General features: G+C 39.4%; 1 protein-coding gene across 1 annotated transcript in view; it reads left to right on the top strand.

Moving 5' to 3' along the window:
* The window catches only part of ENPEP (glutamyl aminopeptidase), an 86,131-nt gene that overhangs the window by 23,586 nt on the left and 36,711 nt on the right, over positions 1-25,834 (top strand). The window contains exons 4-10 of the mRNA XM_079774382.1: positions 7,727-7,847; positions 11,171-11,325; positions 11,767-11,880; positions 14,670-14,804; positions 16,883-16,948; positions 21,184-21,249; positions 21,984-22,135. Of these exons, the coding sequence (XP_079630508.1) occupies positions 7,727-7,847; positions 11,171-11,325; positions 11,767-11,880; positions 14,670-14,804; positions 16,883-16,948; positions 21,184-21,249; positions 21,984-22,135 (809 nt within the window). The remainder of the gene's footprint in view (positions 1-7,726; positions 7,848-11,170; positions 11,326-11,766; positions 11,881-14,669; positions 14,805-16,882; positions 16,949-21,183; positions 21,250-21,983; positions 22,136-25,834) is intronic.

Here is a 25,834-nt window from a genome sequence, read left to right as displayed (position 1 = left end):
AGGCAATAGAAAGGCAAGTTGTTGTCGATAGGTAAAGTGACCATACATGTTATCATCTATAAAATATAAATAATGAGGTGTTAGTAATTATTAAGTATGAGAAGAGGTGGAAACAGGTAAGCGACAGACTTGGGACATTCCTAGGCAAACCTGGATGGGTGATCACCTTTATCAGTCGGAGATGCTCAGCAGATGAGTACAGTGAGGACTTGGAGCCAGCGCACAGCTGACCTGCAGTGCTCCCCAGGGATGGTGGGAATCCTGCAGGCCCCGGCCGACTTCTGACCAGGGGGATAGCAGCAGTGGTGGCTGGCAGTCTGTTCACGCTCATTCCTTTCTGTTCGCATGGTCTTTCCAAGTTCAGTGCCACCTTCATCTCAGACCCTAACACACCCTTCCAGATTCTTGCCTCATCCACCTTACTACCCCCTCGCCTGCCCCAGGTGACTGTCATCCAGTTTTTTGAGACAAAACCATCTAGACTTTCCTCTATTCTCTTTCCACTCTATCTTTACAACATACATTCTGTGGTTTGCTGTTTTTTTTTTTTTTTCTTTTCTTTTCTTGGTCTTCTGTTTTTATTGCTAAAAGCCTTTCCAAACAGGCTCTTGCAAATCGAATAGTTTTGGTTTTTAAATTTATTGTGGTCATGAAAAGCGTATTTTGGAAGTAAAAAACTTAGCTTTTCTTCCCCCCTGCATTCCCCTAATGTTTCTCATGGTAATGTGGATACCACAATGTGGAAATCACTAGCCTATGGGGAAGTGCGGACAGAGAAAATTGCAGAGGTTAATGATTCTACGGATTATCTCTGTTGATACCAGTGCTCTTGATGGGCCATATAAAACTCTTACTGCTTAGGCATTAGCTTAGTTAATGCTCACAAGAATTCTATGAGATAGTTGTTATCTCTATTTTGCAGCTAGAGAAAGTCAGGTTTCATTGGTAGGTGTAGAGAAAAGAGGCAGTATGGCCCAGCCTGCATGGCTCAGTGGTTGAACTTCAACCTATGAACCAGGAGGTCATGGTTCAATTCCAGGTCAGGGCACATACTCAGATTGCGGGCTCGACCCCCAGTGTGGGGCCTGCAGGAGGCAGCCGATCGATGGTTCTGTTATCATTGATGTTTCAATCTCTCCCCATCTCCATTTCTCTCTGAAATCAATAAATATATATATATATATTTTTTTTTTAAAAGAGGCAGTATGATATAGTGAAAACAAGCTTTGTACTGAATTCTAGTGTCAGTTCTGCCTTAGACTTCATTTTTTTCTCATGTATACAAAGAGGAAATTTATTTTTAAAACTCTTCAAACTAAGATTTTATTTAGAGGTCCACAACCTTATTTAAAACCCTGTGGCTAGTTGAATGTTGGAATTCATATTTGTGCAATGTAATAGAGTAAAAACACTGTATTATTAACTGCAGTGGGATCTGGGGCCTCAAATGATAATCAAACAAATACTTCTGCAGCAATATTTTCATACAGAGAAAAAGAAAGATTATTTTAAAAACTTCCTATCAGGTCAGGTTAGATGGTAATGTTAACTTGGTTTATTTTGAACATGTAAAAAGTTTTTATTTTTCAGAGCTCTTTCAATTTTATAATTGTGGGAGCTGGACTAGTAAAAGGATTGGGGTAAAGTTATCATCAGTGATGCAAAATATTCTATTACATTATCAATAATAATGTCAGGTTGATAGAATTGATGTGTAGAGTGAGACAATACCTGAGAAAAGCTATATTCCCTAGAAATTTTTCAAGTACTCCATAAGGCTAATAATTATTCGTAATGATTACACTACTGGTTTTTCTGCTTGGTTTTGGTTTCAGAGACCTAGTAATCATTGAACGTACAGAAGGCACATGGTTTCATTAGGTTGTTCTGAGAGATGGAGAGCTAGTGGGTCTAACCATTGTCAAAGGGTCACATAAAGGGAGTGACAGTGGCCAATCATGAATCAGGACTTAGGTCCATTTTTCAAATTCCTGGAGATACTCGAATGGAAGGGAGACTATTAAGATTTCCAAAACCATTCTTTACAGTAGATCCAATATGATAAGAGAAAAGCAGAGCAACAGCAGTGATAACACAGATGTGCCACACCTCCCACAAGAACAATAAGCTGAATGTGGGCTTTAGAAAGCTACACTTTTACGTGGGACACTAGCTCAATAGATTCAGTGCTTCGAGGTATGGCAAATTGTATCCAACAGTGGTGTATCTTGGTAATTCAGTTTGCTTAGGCAATTTGCTGTTTTTAAAAACTGAAAATATATGCATACAAGTTAGGTTCCTAAAGTCTAACAAACTTTATATTTATACTCGAGGCCCGGTGCACGAAATTCGTGCACGGGGGTGTGTGTCCCTCAGCCCAGCCTGCACCCTCTCCAATCTGGGACCCCTCCAGGGATGTCTGACTAACAGTTTAGGCCCGATCCCATGGGATCGGGCCTAAACGGGCAGTCCGACATCCCTCTCACAATCCAGGACTGCTGGCTCCCAACTGTTCGTCTGCCTGCCTTCCTGATTGCCCCTAACCACTTCTGCCTGCCAGTCTGATCATCCCCTAACCACTCCTCTGCCAGCCTGATTGATGCCTAATTGGTCCCCTGCCAGCCTGTTTGCCCCTAATTGCCCTCCCCTGCAGGCCTGGTCCCCCCCAACTGCTCTCCCCTGCAGGCCTGGGTCCCCCACAACTGCCCTTCCCTGCAGGCCTGGTCGCCCCCAACTTCCCTCCTCTGCCAGCCTGGTCACCCCTAACTGCCCTCCCCTGCAGGCTTGATTGCTTCCAACTGCCCTCTCTTGCAGGCCTGGTCCCTCCCAATTGACCTCCCCTGCTGGCCTGATTGCCCACAACTGCCCTCCCTGGCAGGCCTGGTCCCTCCCAACTCCTCTCCCCTGCTGGCCATCTTGTGGTGGCCATCTTGTGTCCACATGGGGGCAGCCATCTTGTGTGTTGGAGTGATGGTCAATTTGCATATTACTATTTTATTAGATAGGATAGAAACCTGATGCATGGGTGGGGGCCAGCTGGTTTGCCTGAAGGGTGTCCCGGATCAGGGTGGGGGTTCCCTTGGAGCATGGGGCGGCCTGGGAGAGGGGCCTGTGGTGGTTTTCAGGCCGGCCATGCCCCCTGACAACCCAAGCGGAGGCCCTGGTATCTGGGATTTATTTATCTTCTATAATTGGAACTTGGTAGCCTGGAGCAGAACCAACTCTCCTGCTCGCTCCATTGCCGCAGCCATTTTTGTTGGGATTTATTTATCTTCTATAATTGAAACTTTGTAGTCTTGAGTGGAGGCCTTGGCTGGCCAGGGTGTGCGGAAAGCTTGCCTTTCTCCATCGCCGGGGAAACCCAAGCCTCCTGTTTGCTCCGTGGCCGCAGCCATTTTTGTTGGGATTTATTTATCTTCTATATTTGAGACTTTGTAGCCTTGAGTGGAGGCCTGGACTGGCCAGGGTGTGCAGGAAGCTTGGCTTCCTCAGTCGCCAGGGGCAACTCAAGCCTCCTGTTCACTCCGTGGCCGCAGCCATCTTGGTTGGTTTAATTTGCATACTCACTCCTGATTGGCTGGTTGGCGTGGCTTGTGAGTGTAGCGGAGTGATGATTAATTTGCATATTACTCTTTTCTTAGATAGGATATAAAGTTTATATATAAAGTTATAAATCTTATGAATAAACTTTATATTTAGCCTTTAATAGAGTCCTTGAATAATAAAGGCTTATATGATTCTTTTAGAAGGTAAGGAGAAGAAAGACTATCCAGGCATGTCTGCCTCCTTTCTCTGTGCCATTTTAATATGGCTAGTCATATCCTTTTCCAAGTCAACTTGTTAAAGCAAGCATGCAAACTGGAAAGACAAGAATTATTACTAAAAAATGATAACAACTTAGCGGTAATTTTCTGATCTTTGTCATGGACAGAAAGCAGTGCTGAGGCTTAGCAGATGATGGAGGATTTTAGCCTCTGTATAAAGCCCACAGAGGAGAGGGGATGCAGATGGGGCCTGGGCTGAAGATGAAGTCTGAGGGCAGAAAGGCTGAGCTGAGGAGGACACTTTTTAAAATCTCCAAGTCCAAACATCACAATAGTTCTGCTGTTGGCAGGTTGGCAGCGTCTTTAAAGTAAAAATAGGGTTGTAATTTATGGCACATAGGACACACTCATGGATATGCTTTGGCTCATGACTGTTAGGAGGTTAATATTCTGTGACTGCTTAGCTCATTTGATAAAAGCAATGGCCATAAAATATGATCTATGATCCTTCAAGATAAGAGTCATAGCTCACAGGTGATATGCAGATTGGCCTGACCTTAAGGACAGAGCATATTTCTGTGGGGTGGTGTTTCTCAGAAACAAAAGAGGAAGGGACTAGTTTTATCTCGACTGAATTTACATGAATATCAGTCCGAGTCAAGGACACTGCATTCCTGATGCTGCCAACAGCAGAAATACAGAGAGTAACAAAACCTGACTATATGGCCTCGGCAGCCTTCTACTTCAGGAAGTGAGCCTACTGGCATGGGAAAGGAGGAGATTGCGTGGAAAGAGCGCACTGTCTTTCTCCCCCGCATTGCTCCGCGTGGGGTGGGAGGCCTCACTGTTATCTCCCCTTCCTCTTCCTCAGCCCCCCCACTCCACACATTCTGTGCAGCGCTGAGTCCCGAGGAGCGGCCCTTCCTGAAGTTTTTAATGGCGGGATCCAACCTGGTGGAAATGCTGAGGGAGTGTTGACACACTAATGAGCTCACAGATGTAACACACCAAGAAGCTCCATTTGCACCCTAGGAGTCCTGCATGAACGGGAGGCTCTAGATTTCATACGGAGCAATTATTTTGGCTCTGTTCAGGGGCCCCCAGCTGGATCCTTAGTTTCACTTAACCTCCTGGAGAATGCGCGTCATTGCACAGGAGGGCAGAGAGGAGATGTATCTCCACTTATGGCAAATTAAAAGAAAAGAAAAAATAGAGAGCAAAAACCTCAGAGAATGTTGGGATGGTCATTGAGTGAGTTGTGTTGCCTTTGGAGATAAAGATGGCCACATTTTTACTTATGCAGATAAAACAAGAATGTCAAGTACCCAGTGGAAGTGGGCGCCGAGAGCCAGCGCTGGCCATTTAAGGGGTGCCCTTTCAGACCTTGTCTTTTAAATTCCTGGTCTCTCCGCTGTTCTTCTAAGCAAAGATGGCCCAGATGTGTGCCTAAGTGAAAACCAAAATTAGCAATGCATTTGAAATAATAAAGAAGGAAAATAGGCATAATTTTTCCCTTTCTTTTTTTAACGATGAGTCAGCCGTTCTGGTCAGGTACATGGGCTGGAACTAACCAGGTGACTGCATCTTTGGTTTTGCTTGATGGTTTTGAATTATTTTTTTAAATTCAGCAAACATACTTTGTTTGAAATCTTCAAAACCTTGTTTCTTTCAGGACATTTTTAGAGCAGTTTTTAAGTATAGTTTACAACAAGATCAAGGGAAGGTACCAAGATTTCACATATACCCCTGCTCCCACACATACATCGTTTCTCCCATTACCAATATCACTGCCCCAAATAATGACTTTTTTTTTTTTTAACCATGGAAGAACTTACATTGACATACCATAATACCCAAGGTCTATAGTTTACCTTAGCAAACTTAGGGTTAATTTTTGGTTGTACATTCTATGGATCTCAACAAATCATTTACAAAGCATTTCCAATGCTCTCAAAATCCTCTGAGCTTCACTTGCTCATCTCTTCCTCCTCCCCACTACCCACCTCAAGCAACCACTGATCTCCTTATTGTCTCTATAATTTTGCCTGTTCTAAAATGTCACATAGTTGGAATTACTAGTATACAGGATATAGCCTTTTCAGATTGGCTTCTCTCATTTAGTAATATGCATTTATGTTTTCTCCCTATCTTTTCATAGTTCCATAGCTTATTTCTTTTTAGAACTAAATAATTTTCCATTGTCTAGAGGTACCACAATTTATCCATTCACCCACTGGAGGACATCTTGGGGAATTATGAATAAAGCTGGTGTAAACATCTGTGTGCAATTTGTGTGGACATGTTTTAAACTCCTTAGGTTAAATACCAAGGAGAGTGATTGCTGGATCACATGGTAAGAGCATGTTTTATAAGAACTGCCAAGCTGTCTTCCAAAGTGGTTTTACGTTCCCATCAGCAATGATGACAGCTCCTATCGCTCCTCATCCTCCCCAGCATTTGGTGTTGTCAGTGGTCCAGACTTTGGCATTGTTGTAGGTGTCTAGTGGTATCTCCTTTTAATTTGCATCTCATTGATAACATATGATGCAGAGCATCTTTTCATATATTATTTCCCATCTGTATATAGTATTTGGTGAGGTATCTGTTAAGGTCTTTGGTCCATTTTTTAATCTGGTTGTTTTCTTGTTGCATTTTTCAGGGTTCTTTGTATATGTTGGATAATATACCCTTGTCAGATATGTCTTTTGCAAATATTTGTTCTCAGTTGTGGCTTGTCTTCACACTTGGCACTTTCACAGGGCAGAAGTTTTTAGTAAAGTCCAGGTTGTCAATTATTTCTTTCATGGATCATGCCTTTGGTGTTGTATCTAAGAAGTCATCTTCACATCCAAGATCATCTAAGTTTTGTTCTATTTTATTTTCTAGGAGTTTTATAGTTACATATTTTATATTTTAGTCTAGTTTCAAGTTTTGTGAATGGTATAAGGTTTGTGTCCAGCTTTATTTATTTATTATTTTTTACATGTGGATATTCAGTTGTTCCAGCACTATTTTGTTTTAAACACACACACACACACACACACACACACACACACACAAAACTGTCTTGCTCCATTGTATTGCCTTTGCTTCTTTATCAAAGATCAGTTAATTACATTTATGTGGGTCTATTTCCGGGCTATCATGTTATATTGATCTATGTGTGTATTTATTTATTTATTTATTTTGCTACACTGTCTTGATTACTGGTGCTTTGTAGTAAATCTTGGAATCAGGTAGTATCAGTACTCCAACTTTGTTTTTCCTCTTTTAACATTGTGTTGACTATTGTGGGCCATAGATGCTTAGAATTGGTGGTGGTGGTGGTGGTGGTGGTGGGGTAACCTGTACTCAATTGGTTTATAAATGATGTCACAATATAATATCCTGGAGACTTATAGAATGGTGTTGCTTATCAAGAGACCTCCCTCTCAGGAAAATCTTAAATCATTGTATTTTAGATTCTTGGAGTAGAATAGTTAAAATATCAAAACAGTTATTGGGATAGCGATGGGTAGAATAGTGGTAAACATGTACCCAAGAGCTCTTTAGATGAGAAAAATCACGTGATTGATTTCCTCAAAGACAAATTACACATAGATGATACATAGCTGATAGATCGATAGATGACAGAGAGATAGGAAGGTGGATAGGTCGATACACAGATATTAAAATGTCAATATATGTTTGAAATAGAAAAGAGTAATCACATTTTAAAAATGTATTAAGCAGTATGCCAACCATTGTCTCAAATGATTTTTAATCATTGCCATCACTCAGTGAGCCATGCAGTGTTATTTTGCTTTACACATGAGTTTCAGAGATGTGACATGATTTGTCCATGCAGAACTGAGATTCAAGTTAGGCTTATTTGGCTCTAAAGCCCACCTTCTTTCCACTGCTTCAAAAGTTTTATCAAGTGAAAACTCATTTTCACTGAATGTTTGTGTTTTGTTTAATAGCTCACTGTGTATGTCCAGCCGGAGCAAAAGCACACAGGTGAATATGCTGCCAACATAACTCAAATTGTGTTTGATTATTATGAAGAATACTTTGCTATGGATTATGCGCTTCCTAAATTAGGTGAGAATCATTTATTTTCTTATTTTTAATATTGCTTTTGTTTTCATTTAAGTTGATTCACTTCCTCCAGCTTTATCATACTTAGTTAATACCCATCCCTAAATCTTTTTGTTGTGTGCCTACAGTATGTGTCTAATACTTAGTAGATGTGGAAGGATCTACTCTGGATTCCTCCAAGAATGTCTATACTCTGTTCTTACCTGATAAATATATAGTCTTTTCTCTCCAAATAAAAATTTAAAGTATTGTACTGCACAAAACTAGAGATGTTGATAATAAAGGAACCAGAAATTTAACCTAGATCAATTGATTTCAATAGCTTACACTGCTTCCTTACCATCAATGAGTTGAGAAATAAGAATAAATGATGCTGTTGAAGTCCCTGTGCAGCTAGTCTTTCTATTGTTACACAGGACTAATTCTAGATTCTTCAGCAGTTAAAATAAAACAATGGTGCTCCTTCAATAAATATTATTTTTCTGATGGAGCAGTTTTATTTTTAAAATAAAAATAGCGCTATATCAAAATGATACTGATATGATACTTCTATCAATAGCAGAAATTCTTTATTGTAACATCAATGGTATTAACAAAGACTTTAAATGGAACACCCATATCGATGTCTGATATAATTATTTTTTTTTAATTTAAGTATTATAAGTGTACATATCTTACCATTGCCCCCCCACCCCACTCCCATACATGCCCTTACCCCCAGTGTTTTGCGTCCATTGGTTATGCTTATATGCATGCATTCAAGTCCTTCAGTTGCTCTTTTATCTCGCCCACCTCTCCCTAACCTTCCCCCTATAATTTGACAGTCTGTTTGATGCTTTACTGTCTCTGTATCTATCTTTTTGTTCATCCGTTTATAATGTTCTTTATTATCCATAAATGAGTGAGATCATGTGGTATTTTTCTTTCATTGACTGGCTTATTTCACTTAGCATAATGTTCTCTAATTCCATCCAGGTTGCTGCAAATGGTAAGAATTCCTTCTTTTTTATGGCAGCATAGTATTCCATTGTGTAGATGTACCATAGTTTTCTGATCTAGTCATCTGCTGACGGGCACCTAGGCTGTTTCCAAATCTTAGCTATTGTAAATTGTGCTGCTATGAACATAGGGGTGCATATATCCTTTCTGATTGGTGTTTCTAGTTTCTTAGGATATATTCCTAAGAGTAGGATTACTGGGTCAAATGGGAGTTCCATTTTCAATTTTTTGAGGAAACTCCATACTGTTCTCCACAGTGGCTGCACCAGTTGATATAATTCTTGATGTAAAGCAACTGGAATGCCAAATTCTCTACATGGGAATGGCTGTGGCTCTAAGCAAGTGTATAAATTTTCTCTTCAATGGCAGTAGATCCAGTTTCTTTTTTGATTGCTTAGCAACTATTACCAATACAGGAGACAGGAAGAGAAACAACTTTTCATCAAAATCAGAATGTTTAATAAAATGTTCTGCACATCAATTTAAAGGACTTTTTTTTTTCTCTTTATCTCACTTGTACCACCCAAGAAATCCTAGGAAGTGGAAATCTCACATATTTATTTCTCTCTTCTCTTTGCTTTGTTCCTTCCTCTCCACAAATACTGCTGCCACTACTACTACTACTACTACTACTACTACTACTACTACTACAGCCACTACTATTAATACTTCTACTTCTACTACTACAAGTGCTACAATTACTATTACTATCACAACTACTATGACTACCACCACCACTACTACTACAACTTCAACAATGACTACTACAACTACAATTATTCTTACTACTATAACTACTACAACTGCTATAAGAACCATCACTGTAACAATTACTACTACAACTTATACTACAACTTCTTTTCTTCCTTGTCTTCATCCTCCTATTCCTCCTCCTCCACATTTCTACATGCATTTCAACTCTTTAAGTTTTTTTCCCAACCTTTTCAGTATTGACTCCATCTTAGGCTTTCCTTAGAAATGACTTCTGTGTTTATTAATTCCCCCCCAAAAATAATTAAATTCTTCATAATACTATGGAAAATATTGGCCCTTGTGGGGAATACTTCTCTACCTTTTAAGTGGTATTCTTGTGAAAAAGACAAACAAATAAACAAAAACCAAACATAAGAATGAAGATAACATGAAAAGGAAACTATAGCCATAATCTTGACCTCCACTTAAGATCTATCCATATTCATTCTTTTATAAAAAGCTTTAAGAATCTTTATTTTAACCAGGAAAGGCCTTTCTTATATGTTAGATGGAATTTTAATTATTTTCATTTATGTGCCTCATTTAAATTCTATGTAATGATAAAGACATTCTTATTATAGCTCACTAACTGGACTGTAATCTATCCAGTAATCAAGCTAAATATTTTCTGTTTTTGGATTTAACATAGAACTGATCAACATGTCTTCTGGTCAGATAGTATGTCTAAGATTATAAGACCCAGCAAAAATAAGGAATAGGAAGTTGTGATAAAATTCAACATTTTAGACCTGGAAGGGAATTTAGAGAGAATGGAGTCAATTACATCTTTTAAAAAATATATATTTTTGTTGATTTCAGAGAGGAAGGGAGAGGAAGAGAGAGATAGAAACATCAATGATGAGAAAGAATCATTGATCAGATGCCTCCTGCACACCCCCTACTGGGGATGGAGCCCGCAACCCAGGCATGTGCCCTTGGCCAGAATCAAACCTGGGACCCTTCAGTCTGCAGGCCGAAACTCTATCCACTGAGCCAAACCAGCTAGGGCATCAATTCCATGTTGATCCAGCTACTTTAATACATACAAGCAGGTGGTAAATTACTCAATTCATAGGGAGTCGGGTTGACCTCAAATTATACAGAGTGAGGGAAAAAGTAGAATTTCTATTTTCTCATATTCTGTAACCTTAGATAGAAGTATATTTTTGTGCACTTGGAAGCTCTGTACTTCTCAGTCCTCATTTGAAAACGTCATTCTCTTAATTTTTCACAGCTTGTCTCCAAAACAGATACTCTGTGTTATCTAAGTGAAAATTATTTAAAAAGCTAATTAAAGTGAAGTCCAGAGAGAAACAAAAGACACAAAATTACAGACGTCTTGCAAAGAGCAGCCATTAGTAAACATGTATAATTAGTAAAATTGTTATTAAAACACATGACACATTGCTATCTGGAGCCAACAGGAAAAGGGCCATGGAAATTTTGAGTGCATGAAGACTGAAAAGTTATTTTTAGATTTTTTAAAATACATTCATTCAAAGAACTTAAGTTGTTAAGTTTTATGCACAAATGGAAAGAATGTATTTCTCACTGGACTCTTTCTTTTTCCATAGATAAGATCGCTATTCCAGACTTTGGCACTGGGGCTATGGAGAACTGGGGACTCATCACGTACCGGGAAACGAACCTGCTGTATGACCCCCAGCAATCGGCCTCATCCAACAAGCAGAGGGTTGCCGCTGTGGTTGCCCATGAACTTGTGCATCAGGTATAGAATCTTAGCATCAAATTAGCTCATTTTGAAATTGAAATAAGTTATAATTTAGCAAATTAAAAATAAGCCAACTTAAAAAATCCTGCTTGAAAGTCTTTCTTAGTGCTGATAAATATTGTACTATAGTGAAACTTTTTCTTTTATTTATTTCTTTTATTTTTATTTTTTATTTAATTCTTTATTGTTGAAACTTTTAAGACACATTGTTTTGCCTTTAGTAAATGCACTTCCTATAACTTTAAATATTCCCAGTAATGCCTAAAGAAAGGCAAGAAACGAAGGAAAATTTAAGATCATTTTAAAATCAGGAGATAAAGGCTAGAAGCCTGCCACTTCTGTGTCAAATGGTAACATTTACATGAACAAATGAATGTACTGAAATTTTCTACCAAAGGCACAAGACTTTACCTATGACTCTATTGCTTATCATTTCAGTGGTTTGGAAATACTGTGACCATGGATTGGTGGGAAGACTTGTGGCTGAATGAAGGCTTCGCTTCCTTCTTTGAGTTTCTGGGAGTAAACCATGCAGAAGGAGACTGGCAAATGGTGAGTCCTAAGCATACAAGCTCCAAATCTCTATGTTTCTCATGCAAAGCAGATGGAAGCATTTGGACTATGACCCGGAGTCTGGGGCCAAGGGAAGTGGTGAATTGGGAATTCCACTGTGAGAATGGGGTGGAGCCAGCTGGCTCTACGCACGGGACCTCACTTAGAGCCTGGGCCCAGGCCCTAGAGGGCAACTGACCACCAGGATCTGGGGATGTCCTCAACAGAGTCACTCAAGAACATGTGTCAAGGCAGGAAAAAAAAATAGCTACCTTTGACAATGCCAACTCTGTGTTCAAGAAAGTATCTGTAGGGCTAACCCTCTGAAAAATGTCTAAGCCTAATTTTGTGAATGACGTACCTTACACAGGTTGCTGAAATAGTGTGGTAGAGAGAGAAGAGCATAAACTTAAGTAGTTCAACTCAAGTTTGAATCCTAGATGCTTAGGTGCTTTACAGGGAATGTGACCTTGAGCCAGTTTTACATATCCTCTCTGAGTCAGTTCCATCCTCTATGAAAAAACATTGTTCTCTATCTTGTAAGTTTAAAAGCTCCCAAAATGCACATGCAATTACTATTGTCATACTGTGTGTCCCTGAGGGGCCTGGAACAGAGGCTTCTATGAACTCTCCAGACATGTCTTTCCAAAAAGCTAGGTCTGTTTGTATTTCTATTTAGATAGTGAGAGTATTCTTATCTGTTTGTATATATGAAAGCGGGTGTAGGTGTAGAATTAAGAGAATTACAGTTGTGTACTGTATGGACTACTGCCCTCTAGTGGACAGAATAAAAAAACAATGTTAAATGCTTGAAGCCCTACTTTCCACAATCTACTTTAAAAAATGAAAAAGTTAATTTGTAACAATTGTTTCTTTACAAATCTAATATGCATCAGGTTTTTTTACCCATGAAACTATTGACATTTTGGACCGAATAACTCTTCAGTGTGGGCTGTTCTTCTGTGCCTTGTGGAATATTTAGCAATGTCTTGGGCTTATACCTACTATATCTACTAGATGCCAGTTATCCTTCCATTCCAGTTGTAAAACCAAAAATGTCTTCCCATATTTTTAGATGTCTCCTGGGGATAAAAATATAATCTACTAGTTGAAAACTACTCATCTATGCTGAAAATTGCTGATTTAATAATTTATTGAAATTAAGCTATGTAAATGAAAAAAAAAATGTCTTTTCTATAAAATAACCTGATGTCCTTCTTACATCAAGATATAATAAATTATAATATTTCAATATTGTTATGTATAACCCATTATATTTTAACATTCCAATTTCAGTGTTTCAAAAACACCAATTAAATTCCAGAAGAATTTAGTATGCAATTCTTAGGTAAAATCTAATCACACAATTGAACTCAATCATTCTTCATTCATTCATTCATTTCTCGTTCAATGAACACTATAAAGAACCTAAACTGAATAAATAATATCTGCCATTAAGAAGTTCCTAAATCAGTGTCTTGTGGGTGGAAAGGGCAGATAAAGATGCATCATAAGAGGGCTTGGTAAGTACCACAATAGTGGAGCCTCATTTCACAGGTGAAAGTGTGATACTCAGGGTAATATAACATTCCATTGTCACACAGACGATGGGTAGCACAACTAAGATTAGAGTAAAATTTCCTGACACTGAGAACAGGATTCTGTCTACTTACCTAAAAATTGTACAGGGGCAGAAAAAAATTGAAGTCCAAGTCAAAATTACCTTGATTGGCAGCCATCACTTCGCAGTCATCACTCTAATATTCTGTAACTTTGCATATAAATATATTTCTATGTACTTGGAAGCTCTGTACTTCTAAATCCTCATTTGAAAACTTTATTCTCTTAATTCCTCACAGTTTACCTTGATTGACAATAGTACCTTGCCTATTATAAAAGGAAATCATAAAATCTGAAAATGTAAACTAATATTTTTAATTCAGCAAGACCAATAAATCTTTTGATTTTTTATTAGTAGTGATTTAACAAGTTAGGTTTTAGAATCTAATTGATTAAGAATCAAAATAATAATAGCTGTGTTAGGTTTTCCCTTTATGCCAGGTCCTGCCAATTGCTTACCATGCATTAGCTCATTGAATCAGCTGCACAATTCTAAAAAGTAGATGCTATCATTACCCTATTTAACAGGCAAGGGAACTTGTTTGAACTTACATATTGAGGAAATGGAAGGAATGAGCTTTGAACCAAGAAAGACTATGGGGCTAGACCGCTCAACAACTCTATTTTGGTGAGAAAACAGGGCTGGAATGAGAAGATGATTATTAATTGAACTAAAGCAAAAGTAAATGTTTTCTTCAATTAATTATATATCACCCAAATTCCAATGATTAGTTGACAAAAATTTTTTTAAAAAAAACTCAAACATCAATTTTTGGTAAATCAACATGTTTCCTCACTTAATTCTCAGAACAAATCCAGGAGGTGATGGTATCACCATTCCCATTGCACAGATATGGAAACAGGGATTCAAATGTCTGGCACACGTCTGAAAGCCACAGAGGTTAACAGACAGAATCCACAGATGCTTGTGTCTTCTTGGCCTGTAATATGGAGGCAAAGTCAAAGGACTTATAAATAGGAGAAGGTAATGGAATCAGTACAGGCCAATTAGTGTCAGATGGGATTGACTTGAACACTGAATGCTTGCTTTAAATAATTAGAATAATTTATATTTATTTCCCTCAATTTGTGTTTTTTACATGCTATGTTGAAATCTGAACCAGTGTAAGGGAAGTACTATATTTCTTTGGTTCATTCTGTCATTTTAGCGGGACCAGATGTTACTTGAAGATGTACTACCTGTACAAGAGGATGATTCTTTGATGTCTTCACACCCAATTGTTGTCACTGTGTCAAATCCTGCTGAAATAACATCTGCTTTTGATGGAATATCCTACAGCAAGGTGGGGACACTGTGGCATGGTTTTTAGTATCTTCCTGCTTAGTGGCTTTTCTTTTAGTAAATGCCACAAAATGGTGGTCATGTGGTTCAGCGATGTTAATAGGCTTTAGAAACAGTGCAGAACCTATTCTGAGTGAATATTCAAAAGCTTGTACTCTTCAGTGAAACTGATCAATGTCTCAGGATTTTGAATCAGATTTTTAAAAAGTTCTCTTTTGTACTTTTGTTTATAACAATACTCATTCTGATAATTGAACATTTAAACTTGAAGCATCAAATTTCAAATTGCTTTATTTGACTTTTAATTAATCCTCACCCAAGGATATGTATATATTTTTAAGAGAGAGTGGAAGGGAGCGGGGGAGAGAAAGAGAGAGAAGGAGAGAGAGAGAGAGAGGAAACATGGATCATCAATGTGAGAGAGACACATTGATTGTTTGCCTCCCTAACACGCCTGGACTGGGGCTGGGATCGAACCTGCAACCCAGATATGTTGTGCCCTTGACCGAGAATCGAACCTGAGATCCTTCTGTGTGCGGGCGGATGCTCTAACCACGGGGAAACACCAGTCAGGGTTGTTTTATTTATTTATTTATTTTTTAAAGGCAGTAAATTTTGCCCACGTGGTCAACAAGAAATGCCATACATGTGGACACCTTTTCTAGTAGAATCCTTTAGTGCTTCTAATAAGTATTTAAATCCAACTCAGTTTGGAGGAATTACCTTTATTCATTTTTAGATAAGACTTAATGATGACTTTGTTAACATGTTGTAAAAGGGCAGTTTATCCATTATAATTTTATGAAAAGTGGCAGAAAATCTATAGTGACCTAAAGTTTTGTTACCCATTTTCTTCCACAACATGTCCTATAGCTTCTCCTCTAAACATATTCATACCTGAATGCGGCATAATTTTGTCATTTTCCACTCAGCTTCTTAGCGTTTACCCACTATGTTAAGTTGCTCAAAAGTCACTGACAACTAATACATTTTGTTATTCTGAGTGATACCTAAAGTTTTATTTAAGACAAAATATTATAATTATTAAAGTGTATATTAGATAAAATTGACTTGAGTAAAAGAAAAAGCCTTCTATATACTAGTCTTTGAAATGTATAGCATTATCTTTTTTGTGATTTTATCTCATATGATTCCTATGGCACTTTTTAGGCTTCTTTCATTTATTTTTCTTTCACATTGTCAGTGGTTCCTTTTAATTTTTCTGTTAAAACAAAAGTTTACAATCCAGAGTATATTCTAATAATTCACAAGAGAAAGTTTATATTTATTGAATCAGTTTTTTTCTGAGTCCTAGATACTCCATGGGCTTAAGATATTGGGTCAAAATAGATATTTCTAATTCTTCTATGCACAAAAATAATTTATAGTACTCAAATTATAGTGAAAATACTAAATTAAATATTTTTCTGGTTAGTTGCTTGAAAATTGATTTAAAACTCTATTTAAGGGAAAGTTAGTGCTAATATTATAACATGTGAAAAGGAATGTAGAGAGCAGGGGTATCCATCAAATTCTTCAGACTAAAGAAAACCCAAGGAAAGGATTTTATGCCTAAATTATATATATCTATCTATATTAAACTATTTGACAGGATAGTTTATAAAATATATACTTACCTCTGTTAAATATAATTCTTTTTCAAGTATTTTAATATAAATTATAAGAAGCCAAAATTGTATCCTGAAACTGCTTTCCTTATTCATGAAAGAACAGTATTTATAAGCTGTTCTCTCCTTCTCTTTTATTTAAAAAGGCCCCCTCTGCTGGTTCATTTTGTGAACTGCAATAATTACTTGAACCTCAAGCCACTGTAATGCTGGCTATTTTATCTATTTCGATTTCTCTTTATCCATAAGTTATTTCAGAAACACCGATATAGGGGTGTGCAAAGTGGAATTTTTACCCGAAAGTAACAAAGCTATAACTAGTAATTTAGAATAATCATCATCAAGAAATCTCACAAATATGATTATGAAATTAGAGTCACAATAATAATTACTGATATTTGTCCCTTACATATCTTTTATCAGTTTAATTTCAAATTCTTTTCCATTATAGGGAGCTTCCATTCTGAGAATGATTGAAGACTGGATAACACCAAAGAACTTTCAAAAAGGATGTCAGGTATGGTTTATTATTTTTAATGATATTAAAAGCAAACTATATTATGTGGCTGATGAATGTTAAGATATGTAATTAATTAAGGGAAATTCCCTTTTTACTGTAACTTTCTTTACTCAGGGATAGGCAACATAGCAAAACATTAAAAAGTGATTTCACATCCACTTAAGTGCCTACTGTACATTGTATCAATAATTATCGTGTGGCAAAAGTTTCATAGAGTGTTTTAAACAAATTACTTGGTCAGTTTTGTGTGTGTGTGTGTGTGTGTGTGTGTGTGTGTGTGTGTGTGTGTACCTTTTCCATGTGAATGAGTCTGCTGGGCACACTGAGTAGCTTAAACAACAGACACTTACTTTCTCACAGTTCTGGAGGCTCTGGAGTGGAAGATGAAGAAGGACATTTCCCATCTAAACCTAAATACCTCCCCAAGGCCTCATCTCCAAACACCATTACTTTGGCGTTGAGGGGTTAAGGGCTTCAATGTATGAATGTCTGGGAAGATGATGTAGTCTGTAGCAACATGATATAAAAATATAAACCTATCCATTAAAGTCTTCTCCTACAGATTTTAGAGAGACCATTGCCTTATGGCTGGATTTGAAAATGGTTAATGTAAACATTCCTATTATTTATAGGAATAATATAAACAAGGCCTGCTCCTCTTTGGCAATGGAAACGACAATAAACTTTCTAAATCCTTTCACATATCCCACTCAAGCTTATTGCTCCCATTGGATGTTTCCATTTGATTTTGTTCTCCTAGCCGACTCGAGGCCAGTTCTCTCAGGGTCTTAGGTAATCAAAGTAGTGACCATGTGTCCCTCACCAGTCTGCAGGTTGGCCCCGTTGCCGCCTGGAGATGGTCCACCTTCCTGCTGTTTGCCTTCCATGTCCATCCTCCCTGCTCCGACATCCCAGGCAGTTCGGCAGAGCAGTCTGATGGGTGCCCAGCCCGTAAAGCAGAGCACAGGTCCGAGCGGCGGCCCTGCTAGCCTTCCTGCAGAGCACCGTACGGTGACTTCCCAGGGCACTGCCTGTCCGCCCTGCCTGTAGCTCTCACTACCACCATGTCTGCTTGTGTGGCATTAGCATTGTCTCGACTGCCCCGAAAGGAGATGGTCCCTTTCAACCCAATGTTAAAATTCCCAGGTGACTATGAAAGTAGTCAGCATTTAGGATATATTCAGACAGTACCCAAGTACCTCTTCCTTTTTTTGTCCATTAAAAAAGTGTTCTGTATGGACATTAGGTGGTAAGGGGAAGCTACCACCTATGCTTGTTCTTATATGTGCACTAGAACATTGTGTAAGTTTCCCATCAGCTTCAAACTCAGATTTCATATCTTCTCTCACTGTAAGCACCTTTAGTGAGGAGCTCTGTCATCGTATCTTTGCATAGACGCCAGTGCCTAGTAGAACGCATCATACTTTAGGACAGTGGTTCTCAACCTTTCTAATTCCGAGACCTGCTAGCGGTTCTCAACCTGTGGGTCGCGACAGACCATCGGGAAACACAGATATTTACATTACGATTCATAAACAGTAGCAAAATTACAGTTATGAAGTAGCAACAAAAATAATTTTATGGTTGGGGGTCACCACAACATGAGGAACTGTATTTAAGGGTCGCGGCATTAGAAAGGTTGAGAACCACTGCACTAGGAGATCCCAAAAATGTTTCTTTTTTAAAAATTTTTATTTTTTAATATATTTTTATTGATTTCAGAGAGGAAGGGAGAGGGAGAGAGAGAAACATCAATGATGAGAGAGAATCATTGATCGGCTGCCTCCAGCATACCCCCCACTGGGGATCGAGCCCTCAACCCAGGCATGTGCCCTTGGCTGGAATCGAATCTGGGACCCTTCAGTCCGCAGGCCTACGCTCTATCCACCGAGCCAAACCAGCTAGGGCAGTAGTCCAAATCAATGGGAACTTTGCAAGGTTTGCTGGAGAACCACCAGTGGTGCTCAATTATGAGATTAGAGGAAGACTGGGAATTTCTCTAGGGATGTCACATATCTGAAAACTCATATAGAGAGATTTTGTAAATGGAATTGCCAAAAGGGGAAGTCTTCTAATTAAAATTTTGTATTTTAAAAATATATGAAGACTTAATCTTTAAAGTGAATGATTTCCCCAATTTATCCACCACCAACACCACCACCACCACCATCATCATCATCATCATTCAAAAGGCTGTATATTTATTTTAAATTATAATCTGGCCTACCACTTATTTTTGTAAGGCCTGCAAACAAAATTATTTCTAAATTTTTAAATGGCTGAAAAAATTTAAAGAAGATTAATTCATGACATGAAAGTTATGTGCCACTCAAATATCAGTGTGCATAAATAAGGTTTCATTGGAAGGCAGCTCATTCACTTAGATGTTATTTATAGCTGCTTTTCTGCTACGGAGGTGGAGTTGAGTAGTTGCAACAGAGATTTTATGGCCCACAATGCTTAAAATCCTCACTATATAGCTTTTTTTTAAAAAATATATTTTATTGATTTTTACAGGGAGGAAGAGAGAGGGATAGAGAGCCAGAAACGTCGATGAGAGAAACATCGACCAGCTGCCCCGTGCACACCCCCCACTGGGGATGTGCCCGCAACCAAGGCATATGCCCTTGACCGGAATCAAACCTGGGACCCTCCAGTCCGCAGGCCGACGCTCTATCCACTGAGCCAAACCGGTTTCGGCCTCACTATATAGCTTTTTAAAGCAAAAGTTTTTTTCAGCCATTTAAAAATTTAGAAATAATTTTGTTTGCAGAGCCCTGGCTTAGAGCCAAGTTCACTTGTTTTATGTTTGATTATCACCTCAATCACCTATGTGTATGATGGGGTCATGTAGTGTCTGAGATGAGAAAACACCACTATAAATGAAGATACAGGGTGCAGCAGGCAGTGGATAAGTTAATACCACTAAATAAAGATCACAGAATTATGACTCTCTGTTCAGAGTGGATCAGAAATGTTATGAACTATTGACTGTTTGCTGAACACTCACTCCTCTTATATATCTTACTAGAGGCTCAGTGCATGAATTCGTGCACCGGTGGGGTCTGGCCAGCCCCTCCCCAATCGGGGCAGGTCAGGGCTGGGCCTGTCGGGAGGAGGAAATGGTGGGAGGTTGGCTGGCTGGCCCGCCCCAAACTGGGCCTGATCAGGGTTGGGCCGGCTGGGGGAAGGGGCCGCGGGCAATTGGCCGGCCAGCCCTGCCCCTGATGGGGTGGAGGGGGCCGATCTGGGGTGGGGTCAGGCGGGGGAAGGGGCTACAGGAGGTTGGCGGGCTGGCCCCGCCCCCTATGGTGTGCGGGGCAGTCAGGGGGAGGGGCTGCAGAAGGTTGGTCACCCAGCCCTGCCCCCTATTGGGATGGGGGTGTGTGATCATGGGCAGGCTGGCCGGGAGAGGGACTACAGGTCTATATGGTGGGGAGGGCTGATTGGGGGTGGGGCTGGCCAGGGGGAAGGGAGGGGGCATTTGGCCGGTGGCCCGCTCTTGATTGGGGTGGGAGAGTCCGATCTGGGGCAGGCCAGCAAGGGGGAGGGGTTGCATGGTTGACTGCCAGCCCCATCCCCTGATCGGGCTGGTTCGCTGCCCACAGTGGGTGTCATAGTGACTGTCCCTATGATCGTTATGGCGGTTACGGTCACTGGCTTTTTATATATATAGATATTGTTTGTCCTGAAAAAAATGAAACTATTTCTCTTGTTCACAATTGCAATCGATTAAAAAAAAAGAACAAACTCATTAATAAGAAAAAATATTTCTCGCCCTAGCCAGTTTGGCTCGGTGGATTGAGCATCGGGATCAAAGGGTCCTGGGTTTGATTCCAGTCAAGGGCACATACCTTGGTAGCAGGGTCCTCCTCAGGCCCGAAGCCTGGTCAGAGCTCGTGCAGGAGGCAACCAATCAGTGTTTCTCTCACATTGATGTTTCTCTCTGTCTTTCCCTCTTCCTTCCACTCTCCCTAAAAATCAATGGAAAAAATATCTTTGGGTGAGGATTAAAAAAAAAAAAAGATTTCTTATGCTTTACAAATAAGTTATTGTTTGTACAGTGTTTTTTAGGTTAAAATGCTTTTTGTACAGTACATCACTTGATTTTCATTCCAGGTACACTATATTATACATCCAAGTGAAATGTGGCTAAGGGTTCAGCTCATTTTGTAGAAATATAAGAAAAACAAACATTGACTCCTAAAGTATTTGTTTTCTTTCACTTACAGATTTATTTGGAAAGATACAAATTTAAGAATGCAAAAACTTCAGATTTTTGGGCAGCACTTGAAGAGGTAAGGAAGAGTATATTCCCAAATACTTCTTTGTTTTATTAATAAATAGTTTATTAATCATTTATTTATCTGATTATTTATCCTTTTATTTCTTACTAGTTGCCTGGTGCACAAAATTTGTGCACATTAAGAGGGAATTAACTAGAAGAAATATTTTAATATTGCTATTTGCCCTTTCTCTATAATAGAAGTGTCAGAGATGAAAGAAAATTAGTAAAATGTATATGAAAATAATATATAAATTTATAATAAATAAACAATCACAACATGATATAACAACAACAAAGACATGATATAAAAACAACAAAAAATTGATGTAAAAACAACACTGATGCAAACAATAATTTGTGAAAAAGCCAGGAGGTTACCAATAATTTGTGAGACAGCCAGGAGGCTCCCTCCTCCCTCCTGTCAGGGTCCGGGGTGCAAGGGAATGGGATTCCTGGCTGGGCACACCACTGACAACAAGCTGTCCAATGGCTGATTCTGTAAGGAATGCGGCTCCCTCCTGTCAGGGTCCAGTTTGAAGCCCAGCCATGCCCCTGATCACATGAGACCCAGAGTTCTACCACGCCCCGGCTAGAGCCCAGAGATCCCTTCTGCCACTGTGCCCAGGCCAGGGCCTGGAGGGAACCTGCTGCTCAGTCGTCCGTCTGGTAGTTTAGGTCATGACGGCCCCTGGCTTTTTATATATTAGGATTTGTTAGTTATTCTTCATGTTTTTTAAACCTTAGGCAAGTAATCTGCCAGTGGAAGAAGTGATGGACACCTGGACCAAACAGATGGGTTATCCTGTCCTTGATGTGAATGATATGAAGAACATCAAACAGAAACGCTTTCTATTGGACCCAAAAGCTAATTCTTCTCTGCCACATTCAGAGCTTGGGTAAGGATCTATAATGCATTTCAAGAGAAAAGCAGAAAGTTGATGGAAATATTGGTCATTTGCTTAGATCTTGCTCGTTGGTACAACATTGATGGGTGATAATATAAAAAGCACTAGAGGCCCAGTGCACGAATTTGTGCACCGATGGAGTCCCTCGGCCTGGGATAGGGCTGAAACTGGTTCTCCAACATCCCCCGAGGAGTCCTGGATTGTGTGAGGGCGCAGGCAGAGGGACCCCACCAGTGCGTGATAGGTGCCAGGGAGGAATGCGGGAGGTTGGCCAGCTGGGAAGGGACTGCAGGAGGGCTCCAGGGTGTGTTCAGCCTGTCCTGCTCAGACCCGATTGGCCAGACCTTAGCAGCAAGCTAACTTACTGGTCGACTATCTGCCCCCTGGTGGTCAGTGCATGTCATAGTGAGCAGTTGAGCAGCCTTAGCATATCATTAGCATATTACGCTTTGACTGGTTGAATGGCCGACCGGCCGACTGGACACTTAGCATATTAGGCTTTTATTATATAGGATGGTGTCTTTAGGGAAACAAAGGCATTTAAAAATAGCTCAGTGGTCTCCAGGTTCAAAATGAACCCATGTCCTATTCTTCCCAGGAACTACTGAATAGAGAAATAGAAGTGCTGAAAGAAATGAACTCATAAAAGTAAAGAAAATGGAGGGAAGGGGTTATATGTACCATCGAATTCTATAAGACAAAAAACGGGAGAAATATTGACAAAATGCAAACTGAGGAAGATGAAGCCAATAAAAAGAGATTTGAGGTAGAATGAAAGCATGAAGAGTGGGGGAAAGTTTTGGGAGGGGGGGGAGGAGTGACAAGTGAGACTGAAAATAGGGCAATTGATTTGAAATGAACTCAGGACATTGGGCCCTCAGACCTTCCCTTCCACTTTCCCTTTGTCTACTGCCATCCTTTCCTCTGTACAGAGCTCTCAGACGTCTGGCAATGACCCAAGGCAAAAAGCCAGAGGGCTTTTTTCCCCTAAAGAAATGGACTTAATCAGTGGAGAAGAGCTAAGGATTTCCCTTAGGCTGAGACATCCAGCGTCAAGTGTCCCTCGTTTTGCAGGATGGATGGGTGCAGCTACCTGCACCCCTCATTCATCCACAGAGCTCCCAGCCAGACTTCTTGTTCAGTAGAGAAGACTTTCAAAAATAACACTCCCTTCTCAACAGTAGAGGGATTACATACAAAACACCAAGAATAATCAATTTAGTCCTTTCTTAAATATGAGCGGACAATTAAACCTCGAAAACCACAAGAAAAGAATCTAAAAGCATAAAAAGGTAAAAATCCCACAAGAACAAATAAAACACCTGTATCTATAAGAAACATAGTTGAGGAAACAGAAAATAAACTTATGGAATAGAGAGATCAAAGAAACTATTATACCCATTAACTAAGAGCAGAATGTCTGTGAAAGGACAAACTGAGAACACAAAAGGTCTCTGAAAGATTAAATTTTTGGTTGTAGAAAATTAATAGACTAACTAGAAATAAATTTGGGGAATTCTGTAAAAATATAAGACAGGCACACATAGAACTGGCAAATAGGAAAGAGAAGATGTGAAAAATCTACCACCCAACTAATAGAAGTCTCACAAAAAAGAAAACAGAGAAACTTGAGGGGCAAATTATATCAAAAAAATAATAAAGGACATCAGGGTTTTGATGAAAAGGCCCCATTGAATGCATGCCTTTTTGTATTGAGTACACACATGCCTAGCTACAACTTCAAAACATTTTGAAAACAAGGATACATTAGTTAGTGTGGCATTAGTCTTTTTCACAGCAACCCTGAATGCAAGAAGAAAATGGAGCAATCATCCAAAATGGTGAAGCAAAACGTATTTTCAACCTCTCATTCTCTACCCAGTGAAAGTAAACCAAATGCAAAAATGCACAGTGAAGACATTTCCAGAAAGTGCTTTCCACACAGCACTTCTTTGAAAGTTACTAAGGCTGCACTCCAGGGGGCTTGGAGGAGAGAGAGAAAAAATTATGAATCAAAGTAATAAAGAGGAAGAAATGGGATCCAGGACACGGTACATCCAATCGAGGAATGCCATGAAAGGAAATGCAGGCCCACAGCCATCCAGGGGGCTCAGTGTCGAGAGTCAGAGCAGGTGACTGGGGTAAGGTCTGTGATCTCCAGGAACAAGAGTGAATGGGAAGATGGAAAAACTTGGGGACTTTGTGAAGGCCCATCAGTTAGATCAACTACAAAGAGAAAAGTAGATAGATGATAGATAGATAGATAGATAGATAGATAGATAGATAGATAGATAGATAGATATATGTAACAATTGTGATTGAAAAATATGAGGCAGGTGGAATAATTTCATGCCACTGATAAAGTACAAGAAAAAGGACTCCACTTGACCTTTTTATTAGGGTGTTAGGGGGAAATATTATTTAAGTGATTCAGGGACCATGAAATTAGACCATAGAGAAGGGAATATAACTCCAACACACTTCTTGGCCAACAATATGTGTATAGTATAATTTCATAAATGTTATTTATTGGCTCTCAATTTTTATAATCAACCAATGGATAACAAATACAGAGATTTTGTTATGGTGGCAGAGTAGGTTGTAAATATAAACAGTCAACACTGTCATCAGAAAATATTTGCTGACCTAAGAAAGGAACTGGAAAGGAGAGAAAGGTAGAAGACAGTGTTGGAATGCTAATTCAGTCATGTGCTGGCGCTGGCTCTTGTCCTACCTCAGTAACACCATGCTGGTAGCTTGCAATAATTGGCCATAATGCGCATTAATGGGAGTCAACAAATACTATATCCTACCCACCCCCACCCCCAAGCTAGTTAATTACCAGCACTCCACAAGATATCCTTTTCCATTTGGGAGAGAGTGTCAATACTCATTTATGAAATAAAAATAGCAGAATGAGTGTATTATTTAAAGGAACAATTGTAACCTACAAAAGTCTAATAACAATAATAATTTTACTTTATTAAATTTTGACTGCTAAAAGGGGAATGGAAGAAAAAGTAATATAAGTAACTAAATCACCCTCTCTCGTGAGTGAGTTAATAAATACTATCTTAAAAAAATGGAGGCATTGAGCCCTGGCTGGTGTGGCTCAGTGGGTTGGGTGTCATCCTGTGCACAGAAAGGTTGCTGGTTCACACTTGCATAAATACTACTTGTACAGAAGTCTTAATACTCTATCCTATGTCTGTATAACTGAATGGTTATTTTGATCTATGTTTATGGAGTGTCAACCACTCCCAGCTGAAGAGAAGAAAATCAGGACCTCAGGACCTCCAGCCCCTGGTGTGACCCTTTGGAGTTATCACTCCAGACCCCTGTTACCCAGCTGGGCCTCTTCCTAGACTGGACCGTGCTGCATGGGAGCAACACAGTGTGGCCCTGGTCCCTTGGATATCGTTCCATCTCACCCATGCTGATTTTCATTACTCCTTCTTTCAGCTTCTTAACATAGTTTGCATCCACCTCAACTCCAGTGGCCTCTGATCTCCACTGCCTGATTCCCACTGAAAAGACCTTTGCACCCTCTCTATCTCTTTCTTAATAGTCTCATTGGCTTTATTTTATAGTCACATATAAGTCACCACAGATCAATTATTCAGTAGCAATTAGGATAACACGAGGAAGGAGAATTATAGGGTGTGAAGGTGTCTCAGAGTTTCATTTAAT

This window comes from Cnephaeus nilssonii, assembly GCF_951640355.1.
Source record: "Cnephaeus nilssonii genome assembly, chromosome: 1".
Lineage (NCBI taxonomy): Eukaryota > Metazoa > Chordata > Mammalia > Chiroptera > Vespertilionidae > Cnephaeus > Cnephaeus nilssonii.
This window is presented reverse-complemented; position numbering and strand designations above follow the sequence as displayed.